Consider the following 24670-nt stretch of genomic DNA (forward strand, 5'->3'; position numbering starts at 1 on the left):
AAAAATTAAGTTTAAATATATATTATACATTTATTGCATAAAAATTTAAAACGTTTTCTAGCTTATTGAAATGTACAGTGATACTTTAAATTAGTAAACATTTAGCAATAACTATTTGCCACGCATCATGGAAGCACTTTATATACATTATCTTAGTATAAAAAAGTATCAAGAGACAAAGAAAAGCTATACCTTTGTGTTCATGGTGAAATTCCTGTACACAGTCTGGGCTCCATAAAGGAAAGCATCGCCGTCGTTGGTGAGGCAGCCGTCCACATGGCCGCTGGCATTAAGGTAAGCACACATGGCCTCAGCTTCCCCCGCAGCCTGGACCCAGGGCATTCCTAGGCACTCTAGCATTTCAAGGCACTGAAACAAATACGTGCAAGACTGTCAACTTTTCTGAGGTTTAATTTACTTCTACATTTAAAACAGTATAGTACCTGTCTTCTGGATATTAAAAAATGACATTCAAGAAACGCTTAAGAAATCTGGCATTAAGAAGGGATTGCTAACCTTTTAGGTGAAATAATTAAAACAATAATTTGGTTATGCCTATTTAATTTTGAAAATATTATCTTGCAGGAAGCAACACTGAAATACTGAGAATTCTACATTACTATGGTTGGTACTGACACAGTCTTTTCATTCTAAGAGGGAGTGAAAGCATTCTATCTTTCAGGGAAGCTGATTAAGCTTAGATCAGGAAATAAACAACTCTAAGGATTCAGGAAGTCCCTGACCTTGACTAGTGATTAGGCTTTTCCCTTCTAATGAATATTTAGTATGGACTGTTGGGAAACAGATTAGCTGGGCTGCCTGGAAGAGACAGACTAAGCTGATACTCGACCAACTGAGCCAGCCGGAATGGACACTCTCAGCCTTCTAAAACCACAGCAGGTTATGCAGTGCGCCCCGAGAAAGTTAGCAGCCTGTAAGAGCTATTGCCTGTATCTGAGCTACTTTTGATGACAGTTGTCTTTGAGTTGTTCCTGTTCCTCTAACTGACCTCTTACTCATTCCTGTAAGTACCCCACCCCCACCCACAAACCTCATAAGTTCACCAAATTGGATTCTGGTAGTGTCCTTTCTTTAGTTTGTCATTGGTCCCATACCTGGTAAGCACTTCCCACAGATAGCGTCATACAACAGTGGGACAACTCTCACAAAGCTAAGTTGTTGGTTCCTCCTAGGAAATCAAATACCCTGCAAAGCGGTTTTATCCTTTTATGATGCATAAATAATCCACTGTGAGATTCCACTGGGTCATGCCTTTGATCTTACTGAGTGTAGCCATATGGACTACAATAGTTCACTTTTCCTTGCCATTTACAGTTTACAGTCCTTTCTGAATGGAAGAAAGCTGAATACGAACAAAAGAGGCTAGGCAAATGTACTTCTACAGATTGTCAGAATAAACACCCATTGCTCAGGATGTTCAATTTTATGTATAATATAAAACAAAAAAAGGTGCCAGATGTAGCCCACGTCTAGCAACAGTCTCAAGACTTAGGCATATGACTTTGGGAAAGCATTTTTGCCACCAGCATATCATCTCTCTTTACCCTAGCTAGGGATTATCTTTTCATACTAAGCAACTTTGTTTCAGCTTTTTGTGCTATTGAAATTCAAAACTCTTCAAAGCAACAGCACAGGAGTTTATGATACAGCTGGTTGCCTTTTATCCTACTTATTCTATTGGATGGATTTGGCAATGATTAATTTATATTTTTCACCTCCTGGGAGTGCAGAAATATGAGCCGACTGATAGGTGAGTAAAACGGAATGGACAGGAAATGCCTAAGAGTGCCGTACTGACTGTAGTACATGAGTAGGAGCGGAGCAGTTCCCTTAGAAGACAGAGATACAGCATGTTTAATAATTCTAAGGGTGAGATTCACAGATATTTCCAGGAACTAATTTCACAGGAAATTGTTAGAATGCTGTACAGTTGTTTACTTCAACTATTAAGTCATTAAGTTTGACTACTCAGTAACTAACAATTATTTAAAACATGAAAGATCAGAAAACAGCAGTTCCAGAACCACTATTTATGCACTGTCTTCTAAAATATCTCATCATATTAAATACCCTCCCTCTATGATTTTTAAAGACAGGATCTCACTCTGTAGCCCTGGCTGGCCTTAAACTTATAGACATCCGGCTGCCTCCCGAGTGCTAGGATTAACCATGACTGGATTACATATCTTTGCTTCTGTATAGTGCAAAGATAAATCAAACATCCAGAGTTCTTTTGTGAGTATCAAAATTGCTCTCCTGCCAGTACTTGTAGGAAAGTAGTTGGTGAGCTATCATTCTAAACCAGGTTGTGCTGAAACACGCCTTTAATATCAGTCCTTGGCAGGCAGAGGGAGGCTGATCTCTAAGTTCAAGGCCAGTCTGTTCTACAGAACAAGTTCCAGAACAGACAAGACTATACAGAGAAACTCTGTTTAAAAAAAAATTCTAGAATTTCAACTTGTCAATTCTAGTTTAAATAATTTTATTTGAAATCTCAAAATGGTAAGAAAAAATTACACACCAAGAAAGTTCATAATTTCATGAATAACGGAGAAAATTTAAAATGTAAATGATACACAGTCATACGAGCAATTCATAGTCTCATGCACGTTACATAAACACCATAAGTTATAATTTCAAACAGAAACAACTGGGAACTACCTATATAATGTGTTAAGTGAAAAGCCAACAATGAGCTATAACTCCTTAGAAATATACCGTGAAAGTCTCTCCTAGAAATGGCTGCATAAACAAAAGTGGAAGACTGGCAATAACAATAGACATGCTAACTCAAAATGGGGGAAATCTCATGGAATCCCACTCCTTGACAAAGAACTCTAGGCAACTCATGACTGCTGATACAGGGAGAGTTAGCCTCTCCCAGAGATGTACCCCATACTAAGTAATCAGCCCTAAAACCACACACAAACAGTAAAAATGAACTCGGCAGGTTGTATTTGTATATTTTTACAAACTTTTACACACACACACACACACACACACACACACACCCCGATAAAGAAAAAGAGGTTATCTATTTGAGGAGGATGCATTGAAGGAGTTGGAGTGAGGGGACTTGGAGGGCTGGAAGAAGGAAAGGGAGAGTGATATAATTATAATTAAAATTAAAAAATGTAATTTGATGAGGGAGGATCATGAATTTATGACCATTTTAAGATATGTAGCCAGTTCCAGGACAGCTTGGGCTTTACAGCAAGATCCTATAACAAACAAAACTTCCTAAATCCTGCTGGACAGCCTTCAAAGTGCCAGAAGCTACCATGCTTATAGCTGGGGAAAAGCTACCTATAGTCAGTCTGTCTGTCTGTCTGTCTGTCTCTTAGACTTGCATGCTACAATATCAACTTGCTAGGTAAGAGGTGCTTACTGTAGTGACTGTTAGAGGGACAACCAATTGATCTCTGATGAATCTGAGGTGCTTTCCATCGAAGCCTCTGGTATTACAGTCCAGGTAATAACTGGAGAGGGCATAGGCATAGAACCTACTACTGTTGCTTTGTTAAATGGACATGGTATCAAATTGTCGCCTAAATAGTTATGTTTATACCCATAAACCAGTGATGCCCTTAACCTTGATCAAAGAAGCAAACAACTTATAGCCGTCATGCATTCTGAAACTGCTGGAGTGAAAAGGAAAGATAATCAAATCCCTACCACGGATTATTTACTGTAGACATATTTCTCAAGCATTTATAAATCACCTCAGAGTAATACTATCCCCATTTTACTAAGAATTAAGGCGCAAATAAGTTAAAAATCCCACCCAGCATTTCTAAATGTCAGTGCTAGAACATGGCCTCAGGTCTGTTTTACTCTATTATAAACTCTCTGTACATATTGCTCTTGTAGTCACAACTTATACGGTTAATGAGTGTAAGTTTATAAAATATCCTTTAATTCAAATAAAAATTACTAGTTGAATCTGAATGCTCACCTCTCGTAAGACTGACTTAAAATGCGATCTCCCTGTTTTCTGAGACCTCGATTTTCCAGAAGGCCCGTATCGAGTCTGAGTCCTCTTGTTCATGACATCAGCTTTCAGCTTTGGTGGCTCCCCTTCCATCACAAACACCAGTTTTACATTCATTTGAGTTAAATATGAAATACGAAAAAATAGGTTCCTGAAGCATACAAATTAGTAACATATTAATCATTATATTGATAATAAGACCCAATAGCAGTATGAAAAATGGTTTAAGAACATTAGGTTAAAACGCTGTTCAGTTGAGAACATTTTAAGACATTTATTTGTGCGTGCCTGCATGTGTGCATGTGTGCATGTGCGCCTGCGGTAGTGTGGGCACATGCACGCCCATGTACTTATGGGGAGGTCAAAGAACAGCTTGCAGGAAGTGGTTGCACTGTTCCACCATGTGGGTTCTGAGGATCACACTCAGGCTGTCAGGCCTGGTAGCAAGTGCATTTATGACTGAAGCATCTCATTGGGCTGGTATTAAGATTCTAAGAACAGACAAGCATATGACATTTAAGCAGGGGCAATTTTTGACTATACACACTGCTATCTGAAAACTGGTTTGGAGGAGAGGTTAAGAACAGGCAAAGGAGAGTAAAAATACCATTCCACCAGCAGAGATACTGACAGAACATGAGGTTGGCAGACAGCTGGACACCGAGAGGAAGTTGTGAACACATAGTGTATTCTGGAAGTGAAACTGGCAAGAATGACTATGGACTGACTGAAGATGAGAGATCAGACGGGTGATAATGGCCTCTGAGCAGCTGGCTTTTAGTAAGTGAAGCATGCCAGTGGAGATAGATATTTGAGCTTTAAGCTTAGAGAGTAAGAAATACATATCTTAAGTCATCAATATAAAAATATTAAATCAAGGTATATTAAGTATATTTTAAAACTCAAAATATAAGACAATTTAAAAATGTTGACACCAAGACTAGCCACACAGTGACTCATCCCTACTCACAGACCCTTTACTATACCTGAGGTGGGGCTTCATGACAGTTCCAATCATTTTCTTCACTGTCTGTGCCTCGCATACCCAGAGACTCAAATCAACGGCAATGGTCTTCCCACAAAGATCCTGCAAGTGGATATGTTGCTTTACAGGCTCCAAAATTTGCCACAGGTCATTCACTCCCATCCTGATGGTTGATTATCTGGTGTTATCTGAAGTACACTTAAGCAAGGAATCACGGAAGCAGGCAAACAGCTAAAGAAACAAACAAAACAAAACCAACCCCCAAATCCAAGGTTAGTTCATAGAAACTGATGAAAAAATAAGGGGGGAAGAAATGATGTAAGAAATACTGGAGAAAAATGGAGTTACTTTTTTTGTTAGGTTTTTTTTAAAGATAAGGTTTCTCGGTATAGCATTGGCTGTCCTGGAACTAGCTCTGTAGCCCAGGCTAGCCTCAGACTCAGAGATCTGCCTGCCTTTGCCTCCGAAGTGCTAGAATTAAATGTGTACACCAGGACTGCCAAGTCAAGTTACATTTTTATTACAGGTATTGTTTTTAATTATATGGCTATACAGCTCACAGTGGAAAAAATGAAATTTAAAACATATTTTAAAATTAATGCTAGTCTTTTTTTCTTGTAAGGTACAGGAAAACAGGAATAAACCGCCTTACACACTGTTGTCCTGTCTGGGTATTTTTTTCAGATAACTTTTCTTTATTCAATATCTACGCCTATTTTTCATTTCCTTTGTTGTTACTTGCTAAAGATATATAATGTGTACAATAAAAATTAAATCTGACTACATGAACACAATTCAGATTATTACCCTCTGAATAATGAACTTAATTAATTCAGCCTAAAAATCTAAGGTAGATGGCAAAAATATATTAAATTGAAAGGCCATTATTCATATGCAGAAACCTTCTGAAAAGTCTACATTAGAAATCACATGCAGATGCACTGGAAAGGCTGTTGTATATAATTCCATCAGTTTTCTGAACCTTGATTTGACAATGTACAGTCCTGCCATGAGTGCTACTTTGTGCACTTATTTTTTGTAAAGTGTATAAATATATATGGCCCCGTTATTTTAGAATACAGAATACACAGCAAGTACTAAGTAGCTAATTGGGAGCCTGATAATTTATTTTACATCAATATGTTCTGCTTGCTGTAACACTGGCAGATTGAGTTAATTTGAAAAGTTGTGGTGAATTCTGGAAAGAGCAGGAGTACATTCATTTTCTAAGACATTATTATGAAGGTAAATAACATTTATAAAGTGCAAGCAATTAATACACATTAACACCAGATAAAATTTGGGGGTGAAATTCTCTGTATTTTTGCTTTAATTTGTGACTTACACTGGATACCTAAAATGACTCATTTTAAAAGGAAGGATAAAAAACACTAAAGATGTCTAAAATCGTGATAAGGGATCATTTTACAAAAAATTAAAATTACATATAATACATGTTTACATGCACACAAATATATTTTATTAGTTACATATTTATATATTATGTGTTATACCAATTGTAATGACAGTGCCCCCTGCCCCAAAATAAACATACTCATAAAAATCCTAGTGCCAGGCACTGTCAGTCAGGAAAGACCAAGAGATCCCAAAACAATATAGACTATTGCTGTGACCTTGGTAAACTTACATATATTGCTCTTGGAAACATACAATAAATATCTATTAGTGCTTCTAGAAGTTCCTATAAGGCCATCAACCATTCACTAGATAAAACAAACTACAAAAAGTATGACTAGAACTACAGTAAGGAATAAAAGCATGAGCATATAAAATCATAAATTCATATTCTAAAACAGTATCACTGGGCTGGAGAGATGGCCCAGGGATTAAGAGCACTGCTGCTCTTCCAGAGGCCTGATATCAATTCCCAGGAATCACATGGTGGCTCACAACCATCTGTAATGGCATCTGATGCCCTCTTCTGGTGTGTCTGAAGACAGCAACAGTGTACTCATATATAAAATAAATCTTTACAAATTTATATAAAACCCTGTTTTCATGCATTTATTGTGGTTATTTTATAAAGATATAAAGATTAAGTTACCACAAAATTATGTATTATAACTGTAATATAGAACAATGTATACATTCGTATATAATTTTATAAATATACACACACATAATGTATATGCTTTGTTTTGAGACAATCTAACTATGTAGCTCTGGCTGTCCTGAACTAAGTGCTTGTCTCTTTCCCAAATTCTGGGATTAAAGATATGTGCCATGTTTGGCTATTTTAAAAAATACTACTTTAGGATTTTCTCCACCATTTCTATAATCTAAGTTTAAAAAGCCATTGAAGAGTGGCCATTAAAAACAATCTTAGTAATTCCAAAACAATGGTATGAAATATATATTGTATTAAAAAGCACATACGACTTGTTTTAAAAACACAGCTAAGCCACCATGCCCTGCTTTCTTCATTTCTCTGAAGTTATATTACATGACAATAGATCCTAAAAGATTGTGAAGTTCTAAAAAGCGACCAAATGGAACAGTGCTTAAGATGTATAACTACAAAAAAAGACAGTACAGAGAGTTCTTGATTAGGTCATAATTCATACTTGAAGGCAGATTAGCATTAAGTAGACCTTAAAAATACTATTGCCATTAAATCCTCCAAGACTATGTAAATTTGTGTCTATACTCAAACCTCTTATATTAACTACTGCTGTCACTCTCGTGATGTATTACTGACAAAATGTGTCTTCTATCACATTTCTAATTTTTAAGAGTTGTGAAACAAAGGAGTCAACAAAATCATAATTTATAGCAAATAGTTTTATAACTTACTAATAGTTTCAGTGTATAAAAAAGAGCACTGAATTTGGAGTGCATAAAACTAGGATTTAGGTTTTGGATCAACTGTATAGTCTCAGAGAGAAAACAAGCTTTTCTACAAAGGTGACATACTAAACAGGATAGATAACAAGATTCTCATAATCTTTGACTCTGGTAGCAGGAATATCCAGATTATGGCTTGAAAGACGTTAAGTTGCTATATTAACAAAGACTTAAGAATTTACCTCAAGTTAAAACAAAAGCAGATCCTTTGATGTAACCATATGGTGGCCCATAAATCCATTTATGCTCTTAAAGCTTCCTTAAAAGCTATTAAGTTTCTATTGGTTAATTATAAAACTGAACGAGGTGAGAAAAACAGACCCTTGCTAATTCCGCTAATGAATCAAATGTAAAGAACATAAAAAGAAGTCAGTAGCTTGATTTATGCAAAACTACATTTTATTAAGGCAATTTTTTTTTTACTTTGTCAAAGTTTAAAGACAGGACAGGAAATTACTAAATTTCCAAATTCACATTTAGTTAACTCTATTTTTCAAATAAAATTGTCAAGTAGTATAAACCTTCATCGTGCAGTATTGTATCTGTAGAGAATTTACCACATATTTTCAGCAGGTCGTGTGCTGTTTTAAATTTTTTTTCAACTATATTGTCAGATGAATTTAATTTATTTGAGGCTCATGTTTCATTTGCCTACCAGTATTTATTAGGGGTGTAAGTAGGTGCTGGAGATGTGATAATGATCAGATTCTGGATTTAAATAATATCTTAGTAGGGTGAGGCTGTGGAGGGGAAAATTAGCATTTTAATCAGATGATAGCAGTGCCAGAAGAAATCAAAGCACAGGAGTATAGAGAAAAGCATCCACTAAAGCTTCCCGGAGGAAGTGACATCTAGGGAAGAACTTACCACTTGTGTTTGTCATTAGCTATTCAAGAGGATGGTTCCGCTCCACATTTTGGCCTACACTGACTGCATCACACTTTTCACTAATCCACAATAAAGAACTCAATATATTTTACTTCTTGAAGTGAATGGTAGCTCTGAACAAATGAATTTACCTCCTTACTGGAGACCTGAGGATACCAAGGTTGGGGTGGGTGACCCGACAATGAAGTGAACAGTGAATGTCATTTCCCCGCTCCTGACATAGGAGGTAAGACTGAAACTTGGCAGCGAGGTTACTTGCTTAGGTCTGCATTATTGATGTGAAGTTGTGTAAAGACGGAGTGGATGATTAACACCGGATTGAGAAGCGAATGGAGATGGGCCCAAAACAACTTTCATTTGGATATTTATTTAAAGCGATGTCCACCCTAGGGTGGAGCTAGTAGGGGAGAAAGGACTACATACACAAACCCAAAAGACACAAGAAAGTGGTAACTGCTGCAAAAAAATCTAGTTTTACAACTGCAACCATAATGCAGAGCGGTGTGAGTGGGCATCGGGGAAGGTCGCCCAGATGGGCCTGAACGAGTGAGTGTCCTCGGAGAAGGGCCCTGGGGACCCTTTAGGGCAGCTGTGGAGACGAGCTCGCCCTCCCGCCAGTGTTCTAGAAGCCGGTAGAAGGGCCAGGCGGCCGCCTTCTGCCTGTCCCGCGGGACTTACCCAGACACCCCCTCTTCGAGGCTGTGGAAGGAACACTTCTGTCATGTACCAATCTGGCCGCCAGGAGTCTAATAACTATCGCTGCCCCTAAGTTCCCGAATTCCCTCAAACCAAAGTTAAAACAAACAAACAAACAAGACCAAAGGGCGGGGAAGCCTCTCACAGCACTCCCAAGCACTAAGCTCCCGGCAGCAGTTCGAATCCAGCGCCATCGCCATTAGTCCCGCCCCTTCCGGGAAACCGCTCGCTTTCCTTCCAGACCCGCCTCGCCCTGCCCTCGGCGTTTCATTTTCCCCTCTTGCAGTCGGCCCTGCGGACGCATGCGTAGAGCTGTTGCCAAGGCGCCCGGAGATCTTCCCACCCGCCTCCCCAGCGGTCTAGATCCGCCGCAGAGGGGCGCGTGCCTCCTCGCTTCCCCACGCTCCCGCCTGCTGAGCGCACTTCCGGTTCCCTCTGGCCGACTAGAGCGGCGCGAAAGCCCGGGAGCGCGCAGGCGCGAGCGGAGTCCGGGGGCGGGGAGGGGCGGGGCGCAGGCGCGGACCGTCCCGCGGCGGGCGCCTGTCTGCAGGGCTCCCGCCTGCATTCGGGCGGGTGTGCCCTGCTTGGCGGCCGAGCGGTGGCCGAGGTCCGACGCCCTTAGGGTGGCCTTCGTGTCGTGACAGCCGTGCGGACTAGCTTCCCCGAGGTGACCGCGACTTGTTGGAGGTAGAGTGAGGGCGCGTGCTTCCTCTCTCCATGCCCGGAGCCCCATGCCTCGGCGAGCAGCCTTCGGCCCTCCTGGAAGCTGCGGGCTGCGGGCTGCGGGTGCTCAGGGTCGGGCCTGGGCGCGGGCCGGGAGGACCTTCGCGCCCTCGGAGGAGACGCAGCTCTCCGCCGCGGGAAACTTGGCCGTGGGCGCCGGCCCGCCCTCGCGCGTCCCCAGGCGGCCCGGGCGTTGGCGGGCAGCCGCAGAGGTCGGGCCCGGACTGAGGCCGGCGTCGGAGCTGGGTATTCCACGCGCAGGCACCGTGTGTGGGGGGGCTGGAAATGCCGCTGAAATCTGAATTTGCCGTTAAATCCAGTTTCCCTGAAAGACCACTCGGATGAACCAGACTAGAGTAAATCATGTTTGAATGGTTTGGGTGGCATTTCTTGCTCTTCATTACAGGGGAATTGGAGGGGGAATCGCAATTGGCAACTCTAGAAAACAGAACCTGAGGATAGAGAAAGGAGCTTAGGAGAATAGGGCTTGAGTAAGGCTACTGATTCCTAGAAAGAGCAGCTATTTGACATTTAAAAGCCCGAAAACAAGTTATGTGAACCCTTAGTGCAAAATGATTAGAAAGAAGACTAAGTTTGCATTTTAAAGGCAAGCTGTTCTGAGATTTCTGTTCAAAGTTAGAAAAGCCCCTATCCCCTGACTCTTAGGAAGGCTGATGTAGTCTTTTTAAATGTATAATAGTATATGCAGTGGCCAGCAGCTAGTTTTAAGGGAGTTGTGGGTGATGGGGGGAATCTATTAGAATTTCTCCTTAGACACCCAGTTAGTATGTGAAACTAATTTTTTTTTTAATGTTTAAAATCCGTGTAAATTCTTTTTTTGGGTGTGGGGGGTGTGAGTTGAAGAATGTAGTGCTCTTGGTAGACTTGAGGTCAGTCCCCAGAACCACATATGGTGGTGGAGCAGGCATGTAATCCTATCACACAGGAGGTGGAGGCTAGAACATCAAAAGATACTCTGCTAAGTAGCAAGTTCGAAGGCAGCTTGGGTTACATGAGGCCCTGTCTCAAAGAAAAAAAATTTTTTTTCTGCCCTGGAGATGGTGGCTCAGGCCTGTAATCTCAGTGCTCAGTAGTGGCTGGAGTGAGATAGTGGACAGTTTGGGCTACTGCAGAATTCCAGGCTAGCTCAGGCTACAGAGTAAAATTGTCCAAAAAAGAAAAAAACAAAACAAAACAAAAATCGTTGTCTGAATGGGTGTAGAAAGTTTAGAGACAAAGCTTACTTGTAATTGCTTAAAAACATGCTTTTGTTCCTCACAGAGGTAGTGTTTCTTTATTGAAAAGTAATGCTACCTCTTTACCTCTTGGTTCTAAGTCACAGGACTCCTGAAAGATTAATTCACTATGAAGTATTCAGTATTGAGCTCAACAGGCTAGTATAAACAGCATATGTTGAGTATTAGTGTAAAACAAGTTTTCCCCCACAGAGGTTAATTTTTCTAAGTGCCACGAGTAGAATTTTATGTAAAACTTGCCTAAATCTTGACTGTTTTGTTAGGTAAATCAATTGAGATGTAGTAGGCAATCTAGGAGTATTATTCAGTGATAGACTGCCGCTTTAACATGTAGGCACCTTGGATCCAATCTATAGTGACCCCTACCTAAAAGGTAGTTGACTTACTTTCAAGGAATAATAGATAATTTAAAAATTTACTGCAGTAGTACATGCATTATATTTGAAGTACTTCAGATTTTTATTATTTTATGAATGGATGGTTTGCCTGCAGGTAGGTCTGTACCATATGCATGCCTGATGCCCATGGAGCTGTTAGATAATCTAGGGCTGGAGTTATAGCTGAGATTCAAGCTTGAGTTATTGGGAAGAACAGTGCTTGTTACCTCTGAGCCATCTTTCTAGCCAATTTACCATACTTAAATGTCACAGTTGTTTTATATACATACAGTAGTAAGTCCAGGTAACTGAGGCTCCAGTGTGGTCAGTTAGACTGTGTGTGTGTGTGTGTGTGTGTGTGTGTGTGTGTGTGTGTGTGTCTGTGCCTGTCTGTCTGTCTGTCTTTAAATTTACAAGTTAAAGTAGTTATGTCTTTTTCCACCCTGCATTCTTTTCTTGGTCACCAAGTTCAAACTACTTTTTGTAATTTTCTTTCCTCCACTTGTGGATTGATTCCTATTGAAGTGTATATTTTAGGGTCTCAGGGTCTATCCTTGGAACACTTCATTCAAACTCAAGTGTTTGCAAACAAAACATGTATTACCCTTTTCTCTTGACAGATATACCATCTGTTTATAATGGTAGGTAGTATTAGATGAGAAAATGAAGTTTTGAAGCAAGCCCAAAGGAACAGTTAAAGAATGTAGAATTCTTTTCCTAGTTTTTGGAACTAGATTCGGGAAGATAATAGATTGTCAGTCACTGAATGTGAACACATTGTTGGTTAAACTCAGTTGTGTATGCCAGGAGGAACCTAGACATGAGCGGTTTGACTTATGTTTGAGACACTTGAATTGGGATCTGTTCTGCCAGCATGTGTCTGCAGCTAGTTACTAAGGTGGCACCATGGAAGTTGAAGTCTTACATTTGAGCCCCAGTTTTCCACATGGTAAAATAAGGACATGATTTATGTCTTAAGTCAGGAGAGTTTATTGCAGAGCTAAGCATGGTTACTCAACAGTGTGAATTCTAGTCACTTAGACTTTACCTAGTCTTCTGGACTGTTGGGCTTCACCTCCACCCCTTCATTCCTAAAACTGTTGTAGTTTCCTTGAGCATTTAAAAAAAGAAAACTGTCTACTTTGGCATCATTCTTAGTGTATTCCCTCAGTTGCAGAAGATACATTTATTTAAAAATAGTTCTAATAGTCATAGAATTAAATAAGTCTAATTCTGTTATGCTGGACACTACTGTTAGTCTCTACTTTGGCATTAATGGGAAGTATGAATTGTAATTAAAGTGCAAGAGGCAAAATTTGATAATCCTGCTAAAACTTGGAGGAGGATCTCATTAAAATTTCATCTGTATTTAAATGCTTCACTGAGCCCTTAGTTACTGATTTCTCTTTTTAACTTTTTTTTTTTTTGGGCATGTTCCTCACTATTCTTACCTTGAAGTTTTGCTTCATATAAGAGAAGAAATGATACTATTATTTGGTGTTTATTTGTTATAATCCCAGCACTTAAGATCCAAGATAGCCTGGGTTATATAGCTAGGCCTGTGCTAAACAAACACACAAACAAACCAAAACATCAATTTTTTAAAAAAAATTGTAGATATGTAAATAAACTGTATCGCTCTATCTGTGTACACAAGATCTCTGAGGAACCTTTCCCCTTTTGTATCTGTTGTGTCTTTTATCTCGTTAGTAATAACAGCCTTACAATGTTTTTTTTAACCTGTATCTCACTTTCAGGACATTTGTACATGTTTCCTGAAAGTCTGTCATCTTTAAATCACAAAGTGATTCCTATTCAAAAGGGAGGATCCTTCAGTGTCTCTCAGATGCAAGTTACTTTGGAAACCTAGAAGACTGCAAATCCCAGGCTATCCCCAGCAAATAAAAAACAGCCTCAATATGAAGTGTTTGAGTGTAGTATCTTTTGTGTAGTGTAGACTGTTATGTACATTGTAAACTCATCATGCTTGGTCTAGTAGTGTACCTCCCTTACCCCAGTTTTACTTGCCAAAATGCTTTCTAATGATGAAGCACTAAAGTCAGTCAGGCCTTTTCTGATTGCTTTCTGTCAGATCATCATCTGTTAGTCATTAGTAAATATGATGCTTGAAAGGCATTTAATGTTGGGTAACCAAAAAGGAATTGTTTCTCTGTTTAGTAATTCATAAAGGAATAGCGAGTGGACACAGAACCTGTTGCTGGGAAATAATGACCCGGTGGCATTTGGGGAATTTAAATTAGCCACAAGTTGAAACTAACATACATTGATTCTTGCTATTCATTATTGGGGGGGGGGTAGGTAAAAGATGTTTGATTTTTAAGATTTGGCTTTTATAAGAGATTTAAGTTAAATATTAAATTACTTGCAAAGAAATATGTCAATAAATAATTATGATTAATTGTAATATTCCCTAGAAAAGTACTAGTTTAGGTTACATATCCCTCAGACACTAATTTCTTTTTTTCTTTTTGTTTTTTTTAGACTTTCTTTTTTTTTTTAAACGTATTTATTTTATTTATATGAGTACACTGTCGCTGTCTTCAGACACACCAGAAGAGGGCATCAGATCTCATTACAGATGGTTGTGAGCCACCATGTGGTTGCTGGGAATTGAACTCAGAACCTCTGGAAGAGCAGTCAGTGCTTTTAACTGCTGAGCTATCTCTCCAGCCCTAGACAATGTTTCTATGTGTCTGTCTTGGAACTACTGTGTGTACCAGACTGGACTCCAGCTCAGGGATCCACCTGTTTCTCCTTCCCAAGCGCTGGGATTAAAGTGTTATCACTGTGACCAACTGCTAATATATCTTTTATAAAGATACTTGATTTCAGAATGGTACATAGTTCAAGTCCTTTAAGAAGTGTGATTTGCTGGTTCTCAAATTGTATGAAACTGCTTTTGAATCACCTGAAATCTTACTTAGACTATTATTCCCATGCTCTAACAGGGAGCCTGAGATCTGCGATTTTCCCAGGGTATAAGATACTGTTTTCTGGTCTTTGGACTACATTCTGAACATCAAGTCTACAGATTATTTTATGGCCCTCATGTCCGCACTGCTCTAACTTGTAACAAAGCCAGTGCCTGTTACCTGACAGTTTGCAGAGCCTGGTGCAGGAGTTTATGAAACACTGCTGAGTGCACCCTGGATTCTGCCCACATCTGCCTGACATAGAATGTGCAATTGTGTTTCTTTGTTTCAGAAGTTTTCGGTTTTAATTTCTGTTATAGAAAATATTGATAGATGCAAGTCAAAACTCTTCGAAGTCTCTTGTATTATTTAAGTATTTGGTTTATGACAATCAAGATGAATTTTCTAGGGAAAAGGGAAACCACTAGTTGAAGCATTGCTGCTTCAAAACATGTGCCTTTGGGAAATAATTCAAAAGGCAGAAAAAAAAGTTTAGTATTACTTTTTGTTATAAAAGTTGGATGGTTGTAATAATTTCAGGAAGGAGTGTGTCTTCTTTGTTAATGGGAAACTAGAAGACAGCCTTTCACCAATAAAATACTTTTCTCCTTAGTGGATTTGGGAAAAAAATATTCATTTGGGCTCCTACTAATTTAGTTATAGCCATGAATAACTATGAATTTGTTCCTTTAAGACAATATAAAATTACTTTATCTGTATGAAAATTAGAGGTCTAACTCAAGCCTGGAGTGACTAACAGCGTCTAGGTTGTGTTTCTTTTTGGAGGCTGGAGGGGGAACTGTGCCTCACTGTTTTTCTAGTTTTTTGACTTCCACTCCTTAACTCCATGTAAGGTGAAATACTTTTATTTTTAAAAGAATGAATAGGCATAGTACTTAAAATTAAGTAAGTTTTGTGTGATGTCTTTTGTTTACTGTTTATTGAATCGTCTTTATATGCTATCCTTGACTTTTGTTATTGTTACTATTAACATTTGTTCAGATCTGATGGCCAAAAGAAAGGAAGAAAATTTTTGCTCTCCTGAAAATGCTAAAAGACCAAGACAGGAAGAACTGGAAGATTTTGATAAAGATGGAGATGAGGATGAATGTACAATTTCTTTCACAAATGGAACCTCCACTTTGGTAAGTATAGAATTCCAAAATAATGTTTTTCAACTGATTTGTTTTTCATGATCATTTTATATGTCACATTTTAAAATAATTTGTAGTTAGGAGGAAGCAGTAAGAGTTTTAGAGAGCTGGGTAAAAATAGCATCTGATATGGAAGTTTGTGTTAATAATTACAAAAATTAAAGAAAATAATGGGAGAAATAACTGTCTTCAAATAAAATTGGCAAACCTGTAGTAAGACCAGCAAAGGTAAAAGAAAAGACATAAATTGTCAATGTCATGAATAGAAGCGGTGATTACTGGCTTGACCCTATAAACTGTTTTAAAAGAGTAAGAGCATGTAATTGTCCTTCACACTTTTATCTGAGATAGCACTATATACTCAACGAAACGATAAAGTATGAAATGGTGATATCACTAGATGGCAAGAATGAAGAGAAGTGAATCATTTATATATTGCTGATGGGAATGTAAATTGTTACCACTATGAAGAAGTTTGTTCCTCTTAGTACAAAGCATAGAATATTTTTAATAGCTCTATTTACAGACAGTTAAATTAAAAATAAATCCACATGTGATTTGGTGACTATCCTATGGTAATCTGTTTCATGAAATACTGCTTAGCAGTGACAGAAAGTCAGAGCCTGACAGAGGCCACAGTGGACAATTGAGCCAAATGAAAAAGAGCAACCCCAAAGGTGATGTTTTGCATATGCTTATTTACTCGGCATTCTCATAATAACTTTCACAGAAGTAAAGAACAGATAAGTGGGCAAGTGGTTGTGGTGGGTTGAAGGGGATGTTATCATACTTATGATCCCATACAACGTGAGAGATCGCATGCAGGAAAACATGGTGTGTCTGTCTAGATTGTCCGTGAAAGTGTCTTGCTCGAGATACTATGCTTTCTTGAAATTTTACCATTAGTAGAAGCTGAGTGGAGAGTACATAGGGTCTGTTTTCTTAATAATTGCATGTGACTACAATTATCTTAAAGTAAAAATATTTTTTAAAAATTCCTGAATTATACCCGATATTCTAATCATGCAGTGATGTAAATAGTTCTCCTTTTTGAGGAGATATATGGCTACAATTGAGATAGACTTTGTAAAGAACCCATAAAAATTGCTGATCACATTAGAGTACCCTCTAAAATTATAAGGACTAGCAAAATATGGTTGTTTATTCTGGTACTTAATATCTATGAAGTCAGGTGAGTGTTACTAGTCACATACTGATTAAACCATTTATAAACTTAATTCTGACATCTTATAATATGGGAGGTTTTTTTTCTGCTTTACAAATTTGGGAATCCTACCTTTTGTTTTTTGTTTTGTTTTGTTTGATACAAACACAGGGTTTCTAGGTGTATCCTTTGTCTGTTCTGAGACAGTCTGGCCTCGAACTCATAGCTCTGCCTGCCTTTGCCTCCCAAGTTCAAAGGCCTTTACCCCCACCTCCCGGCTTGGAAATCTCACATTCTTTTTATATTACTTGAGCTCATTCAGCTCTTGTAAGTGGCTGAAACAGAATGCCAGAAAGAAAAGCATATGCACAGTACTGTTTAGATTCTGTTATGGAAATGGAATGCCATATTATGGAATTCCATGTTCAGACCATGGCCAGATAGTAGTCCTCTTTCAGAAATATTCTAAAAACAGTTTTGTATTTTATAGTTATACTCCACCAGTACTTCTCAGGGAAGTGGAGGTGTTGTTCTCTGCCTCCCACAGTATTGAACAACAACTGAATATATTTTTTGGTTGCTACACAACTGGAAGACAGATGCATGCTACCAGCATCTATTGTGTAGAAAAGAGATGTAGGATTCTGCTTAACGTTCTACAGTGCATAGGACAGACTCTGTAGCAAAAAGTATTTGACCAGTAGTAGTGTTAGTTTTGCCAATGTTAAGAAAATGCTTGTGATATATTTGCTAGATCTTTTAAAGACTATAGAATTAGTGTTATCCTAAAGAAAATTCTCACTTTATTTACTGTTGGTCATTAAAATTACTATTGCACATGTGATATTACTTCATTAATAAATACTACTGATCTGTTAGATGCTTGGGTATTAATAATGAGTGTATTAGAATGATTGATTTTTTTTTTAATTCCTTTATTGTTAATAGACTGCAGCAGAAGTTGGAATAATTGAGAGTATTCAGCTAAGAAATTTCATGTGCCATTCAATGCTTGGACCTTTTAAGTTTGGTTCTAATGTCAACTTTGTGGTTGGCAATAATGGAAGTAAGTGCCTTTGCCCTCTTTATACTCTGTGTTGTGAGGACAGTGCATGAGCTTTTTCAAGTAGCTGACTATTAATGATAATAGATATTTAGGTCTATCCTTTATGGCTTCCCAGGATTTATTCAATTTGCAGTTTAAGAAAATACTGAATTAATCTTAAGTGTGATATTTAAGTAGTAGATATAAACATTTCCTATTTTTTGTTGTCTTTTAGATTTTTTTAAATGTGTATGAGTGTTTGCCTGCCATGCATGTATGTGAGCCTCAGGATGCATTGCCTTCAGAGGTTAAATCCCTTAGAACTGAAGTTACAGATGATTGTGAGCTCCATGTAGGTGTTGGGAACTGAACCTGGGTCCTGTCCAAGAGCAACACATGCTCTAAGTCACTAACCACACTGTCTCATTTTGTCTTGCTGCCATTATTCCTTCCTTCTACCGCCCTCCCTGCCCCTACCCCTTCCATTTTCTTAAGATAGAATCTAAGTTATGTAGTTTAGACTCACCTGAAAGTACTAGGCTAAGGAGCCCTCTGTCTCCTCAATAGAAATGCACCATAGCAACCTGGTGTAAACACTCGATAGGGTGCAAATGAAATGCCTTATAAATCCAAACTTGGAAGTAACAATTCCACTGTTGTGATTAATGAAGTTCTTATGAGGAGAATCTGTGCTGGTACTTGAATGAAACTTAAAGATTCTTTAAGACTTATTTGTCAAGAAGTTGAGATGCTCTAGTCACAGATGGCTCATTCTCAAGTGTTCAGAGGATAGAAGATATATATGGAGAAGAAGGCTTAACCTTAGGTCGTTTTATCATATGGTACATGGTTGGAAAGGACAGGATATGACATAAGAGAATTGTATTCTATGCTGTACTGTTGAGCATCTGAAAGACTTGATAAAGATTTTAGAATTTTACTCAGATGTCAGAGGGTAGCCAGTTAAAAATTTGTGAGTGATGAGTAGAAATGGACCAGATTGTTGTGACAGACCAGCTACATACTAGGCAATGAAATTAGGTGTGTGTAACTACACAGTTCCTTTCTGTATTATTGCTGCCTTTGCCATTTGGTGATGAAGGAAGAGAATTGGGCAGGAGAGAGTGAATAGAGAAAGGGATATTTATTACAAAGCGCTTGCAAAGTATACTAAGTAAAGAAAGGATCATGATTTCTTTATAAGAGTTTTAATGATTTCTTTTATAAATCTTAATAAAGGAGAATTAACTAAAGCATTATACCTGGCAAGTAAGGAAAAGATAACTAAGAACTTGAAAGACATTCCAAATACTAAATCAAGGTAATCATTAATTTATATTGGCTAATTTGGTAGTATGTTATAGAGGATAACACATAGTTGTTAATTGATTGGTGGATGATGAAATTCAGAAAATACTATTACCTGTTAATTAAGAGATTTTTAGGGGTGGAGATATGGCTTAGTGGTTAAGAGCGCTGACTGCTCTTCCAGAAGTCCTGAGTTCAATTCCCAGCAACTACAATGTGGCTCACAACCATCTGTAATGGGATCTGATGCCCTCTTCTGGTCTGCAAGCACACATGCAGGCAGAATGCTGTATGATGTATATATAATAAATAAATATTTTTTTAAAAAAGAGATTTTCAAAGTGGAGTTTTGGTGTTTTATACCTTTTAGAATAAAAAGAACTGTACTTCAAAACAGTTAAACGTAAAAGAGCTAGAAAATATTCAAATTAGAGGTTAAAATATTCAATTAATTTAAAATATTAAGTTAAAACTGTCAAAATATTAAAAATATGTGATTTTTAAAGTGTTTTTTCTCTAATGTGTTTAATGAGTATATGTGTTGATTCTGAGAATGCATCATATAAGGAAAGAGACAATGTTCCTTCCCATGTGGAGTCTAATACCTGAGAGCTATTTTTAAGTATTGTACCTAAAATTTATCATGAAAGTAGTAGCCACAATTAAATTAATGTAATAGGAAATTATGTAAATTCATTACATATGTAAGTGTAATTAGTAGTTTTATTTAGTAGTTTGATGTAGTTGATGATATCGATTGAGTTTCAGGTTGAAAAGCATTGACCACTTTTCCTCCTCTCATATTGTGTGTAAAGATCTGGTATCTGAAATGTATGAGTTTTTCCTACTGGTGGTAGTGAGGTATTCTTAATGCATAACTTTCCTTAGTTTGCCACTTTACCACTGGAAGATAATTATAATTGAATTTGTAACTTTGAACTTGAGTTTGAGACAAATTCTCAGATTTTTTTAAATAAAGTTATAAAGTCAACATTTTCTGTCTCTGAAGTTTTCATTATGTGCTTTTTTAGGTGGGAAGAGTGCTGTGCTCACTGCACTCATAGTTGGTCTTGGTGGAAAAGCAGTTGCTACTAACAGAGGATCCTCTTTAAAAGGTTTTGTGAAAGCTGGACAGAAGTGAGTGAATGGTTCCTGTTTGAGGGTTGTTTTGTTTTGTTTTTTTAATTCCTTCCCTATAGAAGTTTCTCCTCCCTCTCTCCACCTAGTCCCTCTTCCTCATATACCCTCTTTCCCAGGTCTACTCCTCCTCCTCCTCCATTTTTCCTTCAGAAAAGGGCAGGTATCAGGAATATCAACCAAACATGGTATGTCAAGTTGCAATAAGACTAGGCACAAACCCTCATATTAAGGGTAGATGCTTTTATTCTCTAGTAAGCATGCTTTAGAACCCTGGATAGTGGGTATATCCACAGGAGGGATTTGTATGTTAGTCCTTTGTCCTGCCCTTGTTACCAGCATGGCCTTCTGCTTCCTGTTTTCTTCTAAGCAGATAGATAGCTTGATTACTTGATACTACACATTACCCACTTAAATTTGTTATTTTTTAAGGAAGAAATCTCAGCAGCAAATAGCAGTGAAAATAATTTTATGGTCGGGGATTACTAAAACCTGAGAAACTGCCTTAAAGAGTCACAGCGTTAGGCAGGTTGAGGACCACTGCTTTATTACAAAGGATCGGTGAGTTATCTAGGAAGGTAGATCAGGACCTGAGAAGTGAGAGGCTAGGTTTACAAAGTGAAAGACTTGGGGCCATTAATTTAATATGAAATGTTATTTCAGACTTAATTTTCTTTCTGTCTGGCTGTATTTGTGTGTGATCTTCCTTCTTTGGGTCTCCTCTCCCACCTCCCCAGTCCCTTTTCTTGGTTGGTTCTGTCTTGTTCTGTCATGTTCATTCTCTTCTTATGATAACTGAGTATGTGACTTTCGTCTGTGGGGTTTATGTTTCCTTTCTTATTCTTTGTCTTGGTCTTGGCCACTGAGTTTATGTGTGAGAACATTTACTAGTTTTTCGGTTGGGTATGTGTGTAGAAAGGGAGTTTTGTCTCTTGTCTCTCTGATTCAGTCAGTGACTGGCGTATATGACTCTTTCTGTCAGTCAGTTAGGTTCGCTTCCCTAAATCTTCTGTTGTGTGCACCTGCTTTTTTCTTTAGACTTCATTGTCTCACCAGTGTTTTGCACCATATGGGTTTCTCTGTTGAGACCTCAAAGCTGTAACTAATGAACCATCATTTTTTGACTTGGTCATGTTGAAATTTGAATTAAGAAAAATTATTTTGAAGTTATTTTAGATTTGCAGAAGTGTTGTAGAGATAATGCAGTATTTCTGCTGTATTTGTCACCCAGCTTCCCCAGTGTTGACCAAGGGTCACTAAAATGTCCCTAAGGAAACTATATAATTCACATTAATGCATAAACTTCTTAACTGATGTGTACAGGCTTATTTTCCTGAACTTGAATTTTAAAAGAGAACATGACTATTCCATACAGCCTTATGTATATTCTACACAAGTTTTGGAACTGGGGATGTAGACCGATACGTGGCTAATATCTTGCCAGGAGGGAAGTGGGGGGAGTATACAGCAAAGCTGATGTGTACCAGCTGTTCTAACACGAGCTGGTGGGGGCCATTTTCATTCAGACCTCCAAGTTCCACTCTGACCATAGGCTCATAGCCATATCAGTGCAAAGCTGATTTGTACATCATAGTCAATTTTTGATGATTGTTCTCAACTTTATTTTTCTGTCAGGTATAGAATGTTTCTGACAGAGAGACACACAAAATGATAGACTAAGACCCTTGCTAATCTTCAGAAGCATTAGGCGGATTACTTAGGGAACTTAAAAGTTTTGGTAATCTAATGTATTTGCATTGTACCATCCTGTAATTTGGTTAACCTCGTTGTTTCAGCTCAGCAGATATCTCAATAACATTAAGGAACAGAGGAGATGATGCCTTCAGGGCAAACGTGTATGGTGACTCCATAGTTGTGCAACAACACATTAGCGTGGATGGAAGTCGATCTTACAAACTAAAAAGTGAAAAAGGTTTGTTGGTTTTCTTATTTCTTACAAAACGTTAGTAAACAGTTCAGAGACTTCTTGTGATTGTCCCTACAGTATCCTCCTAGTCTCGTGGGGTCTTGTTTTGTAACCTGCTTGGTTGTAAAAATAGTCACACACACACACACACACACACACACACACACACACACACACACACACGTAAGTATGTGTATATATTATATGTAGTTGCTGCTATAGGGCATAAAGTCAGCACCATGTTTAACAAAACTAATTTGTGAAGTAAGCTGTGTCGTTTTGTTTTCAACTATTGATTTCCTTTTTTCCCCTTGGATGTCTACGGCTTAGAGCTAGCAGAAAGTAGGAAAGGGCACAAAGGAGGAGGGGAAGTTTCGTTATGGAGGAAGGTATAGGCTGGGAACCTAGGGAAGAAATATGCACCGTGACTGCCTGTGGGCTTTTTCCTTCCTCTCTATTTGGACAGGGACTTATGTGTCACTCTAATACTACATATATTTACTGCATTTTTTTGTTTGTAAAATTGGCATGACAAAAGGTGCTCAGTATTTGCATTTTGTAGATAATTGTGTATTTTCCCTGCATTTTACAAGGAGACTGGTCTTTGTGTTTTTATAACCAGGCACCGTGGTTTCTACAAGGAAGGAAGAGCTGATCGCAATTCTTGACCATTTTAACATCCAGGTAATTGCTAAATTTGTTTTTCAGATTAATTAATGAAGCTATCATCTTATTTGGCATGTTTATAAGTAAATAAGATGGCTTCATGAGTAAACTTATAAAGAATATGTACTTTATTTTTAGTGAACCCCCTTAAATTTGGCTAATTCAACTCATATTTTTAGTGCATTGTTTTTGTTAGCATAGTCAAGAATATCTTGTTAAAATGTATTTTAATTATGCCATAAAAATCCTACCTACTCAAGAGGCGTGACCTATGGTAGTGCTGCTGATCCAGGGTTGGTGGCAAGGTGTTTGACAGTAACACTGGGTCTTATTTTCAAGGTCACGTAGTCAGGCAATAGTGGTACACACCTTTACTCCCAGCACTTGGGAAGAGGCAGGCAGATGGATCTCTGCATTCGAGGCTAGCCTGGTCTACAAAGTGATTTCCAGCACAGGCAGAGTTACACAGAGAAACCCTGTCTCCCAAACACACCAAACACCCCCCCCCCCCAAGAATTCAGATTAAGATCTAAGAAAGCATTGGAAAACATTTTTCTTGTGCTCTCCCTCTTTTCCTTCCTTTGTTTTTTGAAATAAGGACTGAATATGTAACTTTGGCTGTCCCAGAACTTGATATGTAGATCAGGCTGAGATCTTCCTATTTCTGCCTCTTCTTCCAAGTGCTGGAGTTGGGGTTGGGGATTTAGCTCAGAGGTAGAGCGCTTGCCCAGCAAGCTCAAGGCCCTGGGTTCCCAAAAAGAGGAAAAAAAAAAATTCCGAGCACAAAGTGCTGGAGTTAAATATGAGTGTCATTACACTAAACTGTAAGCATTTTTAAAAGCAATAAAAAGCCCCAGAATTTTCCTTAAAAGGTACTGTTTTTTAAAAACACTGGTTTACCTTAAAAATCAACAGTTGTCATTTTTAATGGTAATAATGAAAGTTTATTTTATATATTTTAGTAGTCAATCATAATTTTGTTTAAGCTATGGCTTATTTAAAATGACTTGTGCTCCAAATGTTAAATAATATGTTTTCCACTGTTTTTGTTTTTCTATTATCCTCAAAAAATTCTAAAGACCTGAGAAATCATAAAGCACTGATGTGAGAAAAACAGTAGTTGCCATCAGTGTTCTGATCACAGATAACTGGGTTGAACTTTTTTGTGTAATGTAAAAACTCACCAAGTTGCCCAAGGCTATACGTGGGGGATAAGGGTAGGGGTGGGGGGGTGGGGGCGGATAAGAATGCCGGAGGGCTATCTCACATGCTAAGTATTTACATATGTGTCCTTTGATGCCGGCTACATTGAATGGTAACCTGTATGAAAGGGAAGCCTATTTTTCCCTTTGTGAGTGTGTGTACGGGTGTGGGGGTGGGTATACGGTATGGGTGTGGGTGTGGGTGATATGCATGAACGTAAGTGTGTGAGTGCTCTCTGTGGAGGACCAAAGTTGACACTGGGTATCCTCAGTTGCTTGCAACTGTACTGAGTCAGTGTTTGTCATTGAACCTGAAGCTTACCAGCTCCTC

General features: G+C 38.3%; 2 protein-coding genes across 11 annotated transcripts in view; one reads left to right on the forward strand and one right to left on the reverse strand.

Moving 5' to 3' along the window:
- Nucleotides 1–9645, reverse strand: part of Gen1 (GEN1 Holliday junction 5' flap endonuclease) — a 30806-nt gene extending 21161 nt beyond the window's left edge. For 6 of the 7 annotated variants that reach the window (XR_010052061.1, XR_005505464.2, XR_005505465.2 and 3 more), the window contains exons 1-4: nt 9429–9567; nt 4999–5228; nt 3977–4163; nt 193–369 (exon numbers count right to left, since the gene is read on the reverse strand). Coding sequence is in view for 4 of the 7 variants with exons in the window: in XM_039111944.2 (XP_038967872.1) it covers nt 193–369; nt 3977–4163; nt 4999–5159 (525 nt within the window). In the remaining 3 variants the exon portion in view is untranslated. Of the gene's footprint in view, nt 1–192; nt 370–3976; nt 4164–4998; nt 5229–9428 lie in introns of all 7 variants that reach the window. The other variant, NM_001106717.1, reaches the window with a different exon arrangement.
- A 329-nt stretch (nt 9646–9974) lies between these two features.
- Nucleotides 9975–24670, forward strand: part of Smc6 (structural maintenance of chromosomes 6) — a 54466-nt gene continuing 39770 nt past the window's right edge. Inside the window, exons 1-6 of one of the 4 annotated variants that reach the window (XM_039112188.2) lie at nt 9975–10113; nt 15738–15880; nt 18003–18120; nt 20439–20544; nt 22341–22477; nt 23094–23155. In XM_039112188.2, the coding sequence (XP_038968116.1) occupies nt 15743–15880; nt 18003–18120; nt 20439–20544; nt 22341–22477; nt 23094–23155 (561 nt within the window). In that variant the 5' untranslated portion in view covers nt 9975–10113; nt 15738–15742. Of the gene's footprint in view, nt 10134–10386; nt 10526–15737; nt 15881–18002; nt 18121–19338; nt 19421–20438; nt 20545–22340; nt 22478–23093; nt 23156–24670 lie in introns of those variants that run through there. The other 3 variants (NM_001108014.1, XM_006239898.5, XM_039112189.2) reach the window with 3 other exon arrangements.

The sequence above is a fragment of the Rattus norvegicus genome, chromosome 6, assembly GCF_036323735.1.
Source record: "Rattus norvegicus strain BN/NHsdMcwi chromosome 6, GRCr8, whole genome shotgun sequence".
In the NCBI taxonomy this organism is placed as follows: Eukaryota; Metazoa; Chordata; class Mammalia; order Rodentia; family Muridae; genus Rattus; species Rattus norvegicus.